This window comes from Mustela putorius, unplaced genomic scaffold (assembly GCF_011764305.1).
Source record: "Mustela putorius furo isolate JIRA1106 unplaced genomic scaffold, ASM1176430v1.1 tig00537227_pilon_pilon_pilon, whole genome shotgun sequence".
In the NCBI taxonomy this organism is placed as follows: domain Eukaryota; kingdom Metazoa; phylum Chordata; class Mammalia; order Carnivora; family Mustelidae; genus Mustela; species Mustela putorius.
This window is the reverse complement of record NW_025422368.1, coordinates 24,423,261-24,435,175: the sequence shown is the minus strand read 5'-3', so window position 1 is coordinate 24,435,175 and position 11,915 is coordinate 24,423,261. Positions and strand designations below refer to the sequence as shown.

Below are 11,915 nucleotides of genomic sequence, written 5' to 3'. Positions count from 1 at the left end.
ATTGTAAGAGACATTGAACTCTAGGAAACACACTGAGGGTTGCTGTAGGGGAGGTGGGTGGGGTGATGAGGTAACTGGGGGATGGGTATTAAAAAGGGAAACTGATGGAATGAGCACTGGGTATGTTATATGCAACTGATGAATCACTAAACTAATAATAATCACTAAGCCTCTGAAACTAATAAAAAAAATCTGAAATGTGTAAAAACGGTTTTTTTTTTTTAGCATTTTCAAATTTATATAAAGTGAGATAATTATAAAATTATATCATGGAGATTTTAAATCAAGGAGATTTTTAAAAATCATAAAAATTAAATCAAGGAGATTTTTCTAAATAAATCACATTAGATTTAATAGTTTCTTCACTGATTCTTTGTACTGAGAAAGGGTATTTTCATTGTCCCCTTCATTCTTAAGACTAACAACAGACTTTTTGTACTCTTCAACTTCTTTCGTAGCAAGGAGCTCTTCTTTATTTACATCCAGATTTTTCTCAGCAGCTTTGATTTGGAGAAGTGTTTCCAGAATATTTTTTTCAGAGGAGCTATTGTTCCATACATACTCTTCCATGTCTGCTTCAGTCTTATCTTTCTCCCATTCTTCAGTTTTCTGAAAGGAAAAAACTGAGTTCTGAAATCTGAGAAATACGATCCAAAAACAAAGTTTTGTTTTTGTTTTAGGGAAAGAGAATCTGCAAAATGTGGTGTCCCTATGGATACTTTGTATGTGAACTTTGATTTCGCTCCCTTACAGCACTGCTATCCACCTGCGCCAACTGTTTCAGGACCCCACACTCTATGATGTGACTACTACATTACTACTCACTAACTCTATAGAATTTATCTGGCTTGCAAATTCCACTCACAAAGCAACACTATTTCCCAAAAGAGACAGAAAACTCATTTTTTGCAGCTTTCTAATCCCTAAACTCTTAACACATCAACACTTCACATTTCTGAGGTTAATAATAAAGAGTTGAGAAAAGACTGTATTTATCTTTGTAACATGCCTGTGGGGATGACAAGGAATACCAATCATTACAATAAAGTAAAAAATATAAAATACATGTGTAATACATGATTTTTAGTCCTAATGACTTCATATATTCTGGAATTTTATTTTGTTATTATCTTTATTTTCTATTCCTCTAAGGGAAACAATTTTTGTTACTACTTGTTTCCTCTTTTCTTCTTTCTTTTTCTTTGTTTTTTAAAGATTTTATTTATTTATTTGATAGAGAGAGACACAGTGAGAGAGGGGAAGCAGGGGGGAGTGGGTGAGGGAGAAGCAGGCTTCCCTTGGAGCAGGGAGCCTGATACAGGGTTCAATCCCAGGACTCTGGGATCATGACCTGAGCTGAAGGCAGAGGCTTAACAACTGAACCACCCAGGCTCCCCACTAACATGTTTTTTCTTACAAAAGTTACTACTATGCTATCTTAGGGAACACTGTTAGGTTTTATAGTAATATAATTCAGATTCGTGATTTAGATGAAGATGTAACATTCTGTGAAAAATCAAGGAACGCAGCTGATAAATAATAAGCCCTGGTTCAATGAAGTGCTGAATGCCAGCCACATTCTTTTCAAACTAACATATTCTAACATAATATAACATATTAACAATATTTATTTCCAAAATAACATATTCTGAGCTATATACTATTATAGAATCATCCAATATTCTTAAAGCTTTTGAAGGTGGTAAACCCCGCAAATTAGAACATTTCTGAAGTATTAAAAGAAAGATTTGTAAGGCTGTCAAAATTATTTTATCTCTGAAAACTCCTCTTGAAAAAGACCCCAACTTGAGCAGACAGAGCTCCAAGTCTGTTCAGAATTAAGTGAGTACCAAGGAGTCGGTTTCCACTTCTGCCTCCCTCCTGTCCCCAACCTCACTATTCGAGTCCATGAAAAAAGAAAAAGCACAAGAGGGGTGCCTGGGTGGCTCCGTGGGTTAAAGCCTCTGCCTTCTGCTCAGGTCATGATCCCAGGGTCCTGGGGCATTAGGCTCTCTGCTCAGCAGGGAGCCTGCTTCCTCCTCTCTCTCTGTTTGCCTCTCTGCCTACTTGTGATCTCTGTCTATCAAATAAATAAAAGTTTTAAAAAATCTTAAGAAACAAAAAAGGAAAAGAGAAAAAGCACAGGAAATGCATCCCTCAAAAGGTAAAGAGGAGCCCCACCAACTGCAAATAGGCCCCTGGATATGCCATGGACTCAGCTAACCCCATTTGGGTTAACTGAAGGCAAGGAAAGAGTCTCCTCCACAAAGAACCACAAGAAAAAGAAATCCTGTTTATATCCTTCAAACTAAATAACCTTTCCTTCAAGATAAACCAATAGGATGTGGAGTGTCTCCCTGACCCTCAAATTCCTTAGCCAAAGGGGCTATACTCACAACTCCCTATATACTGTTTGCCCCACCTCCCTATCCTGAATTTATAGCTGAGGAAAACATCTCAACTAACATTCTAGAAACATATTATCTGGTTGAGAATTAACTCTACACTCCTTTTTTAATCTGGCTGTGATTCACCCCATAGGCTTGGCAAAGGGGCGGGGTGGGTGAATAATGTGAAACAACTTCTTGTATCCTGTGCATACAAGCCTGTTGCAAATAACTTCTAACAGCCAAACTCTGAATTTTACATTAAAAAGAAAACTGACAAATCATCCTACCCTACCTACGTTTTACTGTAATATTTGGGGAAAAAAAAAAAAATGTCAGACCCTTAAAAAAAAAAATGCCCTCGGGGCACCTGGGTGGCTCAGTGGGTTAAGCCGCTGCCTTCGGCTAGGTCATGATCTCAGGGTCCTGGGATCAAGTCCCGCATCAGGCTCTCTGCTCAGCAGGGAGCCTGCTTCCTCCTCTCTCTCTCTGCCTGCCTCTCTGTCTAATTAAATAAATAAATCTGCCCTAAATTAAATGTATCTTTGGTCCTATCTACTCTTAGAAGTGCTTTAAATGATGAAACAGTGTCATAGTCTCTTCATAATTCTAACTTACAAATGAGTATCCTTAAGATTTCAACAAATACATTATATAAAGCACTATGTAAAACAGTCAATCTACCTCTTACTTTTTAAAAAAAATTCTAATCTACTTCATTCTTGACTGCTAGAAGACAATTAAGAGATGAACAACTTAAAAAATTATAACTTTCACCTAGTTTTATGTGGATTTTTTCACCTATTCTGAAATAGATACTTAAAGAGGTAACAAAAGTAAATTCACTATAATCTTCATCATTTCATTTATCTTCCACTTATGTTTGGTGTACACAATTCTAGGCTGCTTTGTCAAAGTGTTACAGTGTGCCATGCTATTGATTCCCTCGGCCCTCAGGTGGCCAGGAGACCCTGGAGCAGCGGTGCACAAGCACCCTCTTCCTTCACTGATCTCAGGAAAGACTTTTCTCTGTGTGCAGCGACACAAAAAAGGTTAGGAAATACTGCACTAAGGGATAACAAACACTTACAGGAGAAAATCATACTGTGTTAAATAGCCAGTGGTAAGTCAAAGTGACTACAATGTGTAGAAGGCATAGTTTCCTACTAATCCTACACAGACACAAAGCAGTGTTGGGCTTCAGCTGCAAGCTAAACAAAACTCATGTTTTCAACAATTCTAATAACTTTAGGATCCAAACTCTGCACAGTTGAATATAAATTCCAAGATAATGATAGTAACAATACCAATAAATTAAATACTTATATGCCACGGACCTTAAATGCTTACATACATTAATTATTTCATATAATTCTTATTAAAACCTACTGGGTTTGATGTTAACATCTCTACAGAAAGAAAATAAAGTAATATGGAAGTTAAATAGGGGCCATAGCCACCTGGGAATGTTTCTGATTTCAGAATTTTTTACATTTTAGAAAATTAATACAGTGCATACACCATATATTTTGTTAACATTTCCAGAGAAGATCAACCACAGGACACCCTAAATCAAATACATCACCATTTTTGCAGCAACGTGTATGCAGTCACACTAAATGGGATAAACAAAGGCTATAAATGTTTTTCATCCATTCAAGTCTCATTTTGCCACCAAATAAGTTATGAAAAAACTAGCAATTTCCAAAGCTTTGGGGGTTACAGAGTTAGGGTGTGTGTGTGTGTGATTTGCTCAGGATCGCACAGGGAGGTGGTATGACACAATATTTAATATGGGCTTTGGTGTTTTACGGAACTCAGTTTACATCCTAGCTTCATCACTTACTACTGTGACAGACTTGTGTTACAGAAGAAGTGATTCCAAGGGCTGTTCTGTGAATTAAAAGAGGTAAGGAATAAAAATAAAATAAAATAGGTAAGGAATATCCATGCACTTAGAGCAACCAGCTCAGAGTAAACACTAAATAAATGCTTGCTACGAATAAAACATAGCTTATGAAGATGAATGAAAGAGAGTGGGATTCAAATCCTTGTTAGCCTACCTACAAAATGTGTTTCTATGTCAAGGGCATCACTGCCCCCATCAAACAATAAATAGAAACGTTCAGTGTAAATATAAACACAAACCAAATTGTTCAAATGTTCTGCAATTATTCCCACTCACAAAATTGTATCATTATTTTTATAATGTTTAGAAAAAATAGTTAAAGAAACAAGAGGTCTTTATTTCTTATCCCTGATATAAAGGTAATGTTTTTCGTGATTCTTGTAACTTCATGTCTTCTTGATAAATGCTATCACTGATTAAATTTTCCCAATTAATTGCCTATTCTTACTAAGTTATCTCCAGTTTTCCTGCAGTCTCCTTTGGATATAGGCATTTTATGTCTAATCAGATGTAGATGAGAAAACACAGACACACACACATGCACACAAAATAGCATTCTTGTCAAGAAAAAGAAATTTACTTTTTTGAAGTCCTGAGTTAAATGGAAGAAAATATCTTTACAGCATCTTTAGAATGTCTCTGTTTTTCAAGCAGGAAAAGTAAAAGCTAATTATTATCAATATATTTACTTTTAGAGGGAAATCTTTACTACTCATTAATGTATAAGCTTTCACAGATGAGTAACAACCAAATAGAGCTTGTCAGTGAAGAGAGAACAGAACTAACTAAAAGAGATGCTGTTCTATAAATGATATATTAGGAAGCTATTCTAAAACATCTTAATCTTTGTCAATGATATAAAGGCAGTAATACTGTCCATACTACTTGTCACGTTAGAATATTTTTCATTTCTAAGAGGTATAAATATAAAATCCTTGGGGCACCTGGGTGACTCAGTCAGTTAAACACCCAACTCTTGATTTCAACTCAGGTGATGATCTTAGGGTCCTGAGATGGAGCCCCCAGTAGGGCTTCCTCCTCAGCAGGGAGTCTACTTGGGAATCCCTCTCTTTCTGCCCCTCCCCCACTCTCACTCTTTCTCTAAAATCAAATTTTAAAATCTTAAAAAAAAAAAAAAAAAAAGATATCAGAGTTACAGAATCAGTGATGACTAGACGAATGTGAATTCCAGGCTGCAAGGATGTGAGAAGGATCCTTCTGAAAATCCTTAAACATTTTCTTTCCTGAGGGCATTTTCCAATTCTGTACAAGACTGGCACTTGGCAAATGCAGGATTCTTCTTGGGTATAGAGGAATACGTGAAATTTGAGCTGTTACACAGGGCTCTATAAAACAGACTGGAACTGAAGAATCCCCAAAATGACTGGTTTTAGTTCTGGGGTTACTTATGGAGAAGTTGGGAAATCATAATCACACCTCTAAAAAGCAAAGTAAAATCCCCCATAATCTCAGAATGTTTAGGAGACAAAGTCGCACTAGAAGAAAGAAGTGTGTTTTAAATGCACAACCAATCACCCCCCCTTTTTTTTTTAAGATTTTATTTATTTATTTGACAGAGATCACAAGTAGGCAGAGAGGCAGGCAGAGAGAGAGAAGGGGAAACAGACTCCCTGCCAAGCAGACAGCCCGATGTGGGACTTGATCACAGGACCCTGAGATCATGACCTGAGCTAAAGGCAGAGGCTTAACCCTCTGAGCCACCCAGGCACCCCCTACCCCAATCACCCTTTTAAAACATCTACCAGATTCTGTTTCAAGGTTAGAGGTTACTAAGCTAAGCTCAAAACTTCTGAAAAGTACAAATGACTCTACAGCAGATATAGAAGTTGATTAACCAAGTTCCCAATCAAAAGCCTTGATGGCTATGCCTAAGGAAGAGCTGGATGGGATTAATAACAGTCTAGATAGAGCAGAAGTCAGAATTAATGAATGCCAAAACAGACCAACACAAAACTACATTGCTATACATATCAGATCTGTACTATGGGATTATAACTATGAGATTCTGAAATCTTTTTATATTTTATGATATAACTCCAAGATTCCCAATGATTCTACTTAACAAGTTCCAACAAATCTTTGGAGGATAACTCTTAACATATTTCTTATAGACTGAATGCTTGGGTCTCCGCCCCCCATGCCCACCCTCAATTCTTGTTGGAATGGAACTCCCAAATGGTGGCATTGGAGGTGGGGTCTTTGGGAGATGCATAGGTCATGAGGTGGAGCCCTCATGAATGAGATTAACACCCTTGTGAAAGAGCTTCCAGAGAAAACCCTTGCCCCTTCTGCCATGTGAGGAGACAGCAAAACGACAGCTGTTTATGAAACAGGAAGTGAGCCCTCACTAGACATCCGACCTGCCAATGCTTTGATCTTAGATATCTCAAACTTCAAAAAAACAAGAAACAAATTTCTTTTGTTTATAAACAGACCAGTCTGTGGTACTGTGTTATAGCAACCTAAATGGAATAAGACAATGTCTTATACAAATAAAAATCAAAACTTATTTTTTAAGTTTGCAATAACAAATTTTGGGAAATTTAGTCTGGATCAATTTTCTTAAATAAGTTTATTTATTTATTATTTTTTAAAAGATTTTATTTATTTATTTGACAGATCACAAGCAGGCAGAGAGGCAGACAGAGAGAGAGGAGGAAGCAGGCTCCCCGCTGAGCAGAGAGCCCAATGCGGGACTCGATCCCAGGACTCTGGGATCATGACCTGAGCCGAAGGCAGAGGCTTTAATCCACTGCGCCACCCAGGCGCCCCAAATAAGTTTATTTAAAAGCCTATAATTTTCACCATCTAAAACATAATTTTTCCATAACTTCAAACTTAAAGAACTAATAGTGTTAAATTTCACAAAAATAATCTGATACCATAGACTTCCTGATGGAAGAGCACAATACTCATTACACAGTAGTTTTTAAAAAGTCAAAATAGAATCTGATGAAGCTCTAGATACAACTATCAACTTAAAAAATTATAGTATGGTGATACAATCAGCAGAATTCAAATGATGGGAAAGCCCACAGCAAACAAGAGCCCAAGATTTCTTCAACAAATAAATTGCAAGGAAAGAGCTCAACAGACAAAACTCCCTTTCGGTCTGTGACTGCTCCTGCATACTCTTTCACAAAACATTTCCTGAGAACCCACCATGTGCTAGGCAGTACGGGGAGAAGCAGGATGTCTCTAGGTACCCTGGCTAAAAATGAATGTTTTCATATCCAAGTATTTTAGAAAAAGGGTACCTATGCTTGTTCGTATTAGGCATCTGCTGATGAAATAAAAAACAGAAAAAAAAATCCTCATTATTCAAATACAATAATAATGTAGTGGAACAAAATCCAATTTTTTAAAAAAGATTTTATTTATTTATTTGACAGACAGAGATCACAGGTAGGCAGAGGCAGGCAGAGAGAGAAGCAGGTCCCCGCCGAGCAAGGAGCCTGTTGCAGGGCTTGATCCCAGGACCCTGAGAAGGCAGAGGTTTTAACCCACTGAGCCAGCGAGGCGCCCCCAAAATCCAATTTATAAGCTAATTCTTTTCTTTTCTTTTTTTCCTAATTCTTTCTTTCTTTTTTTAGAGAGAAAGGGCACATGCTAGCAGGGGGAGGAGCAGAGGAAGAGGGACAAGCCAACTTAGTGCTGTGCACGGAGCCCAACTGGGGGCTTGATCCTATGACCCTGAAATCATGACCTGAGCCAAAAATCAAGAGTCCAACACTCAATTGACTGAACCACCCAGGCACCTCTAAGTTAATCATTTTCTATGAGGCTAAATACATTTTGTTTTTGTGATTTAAAGGAGTCTATTACAGAAAATTTCAAACACATACAAAAGAGATAGCACTATATAAACTCTCACGTACTCATCAACCAGTCTCTCTCCACCGCACCCCCAAAGATTTTGTTTATTTATTTGAAAGACAGCAAGAGAAAGAGCAAAAGAGATAGAGAGCATGAGTGGGGTAAGGGGCAGGGAGAGAAGCAGACTCCTGGCTGAGCAGGGAACCCAATGCAGGGCTTGATCCCAGGACTCCGGGATCATGACCTGAGCTGAAGGGAGATGCTTAACCGACTGAGCCACCCAGGCGCCCCCAGAGTTTCTTCTTTTGAAGTGTAGCTGCAATATATTAATTTTAAAGTATAAATAATATCATCTTCAAATTACTGGGTGGCAATTAAAAATATCACTAAGCTTAAATTGATCACCATTTAGGCAGAGTTTGATTAACCTATAGACTCCTATTTTAATACTTCAACCACTAAACATTTATAATTTTAGCATTTAATTTGTATGAGTGTGTATATAATACATATACACATATCTGGGCTCTCTTTTTTCTTCCCTGCCTACAACGAGAGAACCTGCTCTGACTACAACCCTAGAGGAAGCAACCTTTCATTCTACACGATCTGTTCTCCTTTCTACAAAGCCTCAATTATTCATTTGCTCAATAAATCTTTATTGCACAACTACCCTGCCAGGCACACACTGTGCTGTCCTGCAATTGCCAGTCTAGTAGGAAACCTGGAGTTGAGTAGGAGCCAATCAAATGGAAGACTGCAATCCCAGCAGAGAAAAGAGCATCCAGAAAGACCTGGAGATAGCAAAGACCTCAGTATAATCACGGAACTGAATGGAGGCCAAGGTGAGGAAAGCAGCATGGGATGAATATAGCTATTAGAATACTTACTTTAGAATACTTACTACGTATGTCAGCACCATACATACAATAATTCACTTAACTTCCACAACAACCCTATGAGGTAGTACTATTACTATCTGCTTTATAGACCAAAAACTGAAGCCCAGACCCATTAAATAATTTGCTAAATCATACTGCTTTTTAGTGGCAGAACAACATATTCCAAGGAACACAGATACACTGTAAAAAAGAATATAAAGAACAAAAGAATAATTTAATTGCATCTATCACCTTTTTGTCCTCTTGTAAGCATAAATTCAATACACAGAAAAACACTGCTTTCCATGCATTGGTCAGTGTATTCTGATGTAACAGAAGGCAAAGAAATAGCTGTTCCACTGAACACACAAAGTTGTCACCTTTTACCATCTTATTTACAGCTCCCTTTGCCTAGAACATGAATCACAGTAATATTCCACTTCTCATGATTATAAGTAAGGCATTGTGCTACATGAGGAAAAAACAGTTTAAGCATTAGAAGAAAATTCAAGTTATTTGAAAATCATAAAAAATAAGAAGAGGTAAATATCCATAGTGGATTTTTTAAAAAAAGAAAGACTACTGCCAATTCTTTCAGTTACCATGGCCAAATGTTTAACTGAGTATGTCAAGGAACTCAATTTAATTCAGATTGGTTTTTTAAAAATTTACTGAATGCTATTTTGTCAGACATTGTACTCGGGGTTGGGAATGCAGCAATAAATGAAAGATACGTCCTTCTCCTCAGTAATCTCACAGTCTAACAGGGTCAGTCAGACAATTACCATAGAAGCAATAAGAAGAATGCTAACAGGAGGAGGAGGAAAGGATACACTGATAACTTCTAGGACGGGCTACATCTGAAGTGTATTAAAAGGTTCATATGAATCGGCAAGGCTGATCAATTTGAAAAAGGGATCATAAGCAGAAAGAACAGCATATGTAAAGTTATAAAAGAACACATTATGTTCATTACGGCTGAGATACAGAATACATAGCTTATATTTCCTGAGAACTGGTAATGAGGTGGCAAACTGTTGTGAACAGACAGGCTATGTAGGTTAGATTTTATCCTGGGTAATAGGGAACCACTCACGGAAGGACTTTATAAAGCAATATGACACAATAGATTTGCTTTTTAGAAACAATTACTTTAACAGAAATCCAGAAGATAGACGGGATGGGAAAATCAATAAGGCTATTATAGTTAAAAGATGATGAAGACTCAGGGTGGTAGCAGTAGGCAACAGGAAGAGAAAATATTTTTAAAGGATGTAATATGATGTTTTCCCTGACAGCAAAGAGAAGTGTCACCTTAATTGTGCCATCATCCAAGAATACAGAACAGCTGCCTATTGCCTAACACATCAAGTCAAAAAAGTCTGTATCATGGACAAATTTTTTTGCCCTTCTTCTTTTTTTTTTTTAATGATCTTATTTATTTATTTGAGAGAGAGAGCAAGTAAGAGAGAGCATGAGAGGGTAGATGGTAGGGTAGATGGTCAGAGGGAGAAGCGGACTCCCTGTGGAGCTGGGACTCCAGGATCATGACCTGAGCTGAAGGCGGTCACTCAACTAACTGATAATAGACACATATACAAAAAACATCTTAAAAGAGATATACCAGCCTTCTGTGTAGTTTCTTTATTAAGAAGACTCAAAGATTGGGGAAATTATTCACAATCAGAACTTATATCAGACTCCTCTGTGGAGACTTTAAAATGAAACCTTCCTGAGTTTCACCACTAGAGATGTTAATTATGTAGAGTTCATGGATCCGTAATTTAAAAAAAGCTTCCTAGGTGAGTCTAATGCAACCCGTACCTGAAAACAGGTTAGGGGGATAAATTTTCTTTCTTTTTTCTTTTTTTTAAAAAGATTTTATTTATTTGAGAGAAAGAGCACAAGCAGGGGGAGAGGCCAAGGGAGAGGGAAAAGTAGGCTCCCCCCTGAGCAGGGCGCCTAATAGAGGGCTTTCCATCCCAGGACACTGGGATCATGACCTGAGCTGAAGCCAGAAGCTTAACCAACTGAGCCACCCAGGTGCCCTGGAAATAAATGTTCAACTGTCAATTGTTCAGTTTGAGAACATAGTAAGCTAGCAGCTAAAGTGCAGATTTGATTTCATCTCTTATTTAATAATCTGTTTTAATGGAAGTCAAAGTTGAATAACACTAAATATGATACCATGGGAAGAATATGAACTTTGAAGCTGCAGTTCAAGTCTCCAGTCCCTCAGCCAACAAACTCTGTAAACTTGAGAAAAACTATGTATCTCTCTAAATCTTGATTTCTCAATTTATATCATGAAGAGGTTGTAACAGATAAATCTGATTCCTGATCTTCAAAGTCAGTACTAATTTAAAATGGATGGACACACTAAACACTATTGTGTTCAGAAAAAAGACACCATTTTAAAGCACTTTTTAAAAATGGAGCTCCTCAGAGCACCTGGGCAGCTCAATCAGATAAGCGTCTGCCTTCAGCTCAAGTCATGATCCCAGGATCCTTGTATGGAGACCGGCATGCGGCTCCCTGCTCAGCGGGAAACTGCTTCTCCCTGTATCCCCTGCTCTTCATGCTCATCTCTCACTATTTCTCTCTGTCAAATAAATAAATAAAATCTTAAAAAAAAAAAAAATGGAGCTCCTCTCTCACTCCTCATCCCCTTTTTGGTTTCCTTTTTATTTTTATCCAGGGTGATCATTTGGAAAGCAAAGGTAAAAAAGAAAGAGACACAGGTGACTCCTGGAGCAAGACTAAAAATTTCTTTTAAAACGAAAGCCAAGGGGAGCCTCGGTGGCTCAGTCAGTTAAGTGTCGAACTCTTGATTTTGGCTCAGGTCATGATCTCAGGACTGTGATACCAAGCCCCACATCTGGCTGGGTGCTAGATTTGGAG

At 37.7% G+C, this 11,915-nt stretch overlaps 1 protein-coding gene across 2 annotated transcripts in view; it reads right to left on the bottom strand.

The window, feature by feature from the left end:
- Positions 1–331: 331 nt before the first annotated feature.
- LOC123389961 (28S ribosomal protein S35, mitochondrial) overlaps positions 332–11,915 on the bottom strand; it is a 62,953-nt gene continuing 51,369 nt past the window's right edge. For both annotated transcript variants that reach the window (XM_045073056.1, XM_045073057.1), the window contains exon 8: positions 332–609. In XM_045073056.1, coding sequence (XP_044928991.1) covers positions 340–609 — 270 coding nt within the window. In that variant the 3' untranslated portion in view covers positions 332–339. The remainder of the gene's footprint in view (positions 610–11,915) is intronic.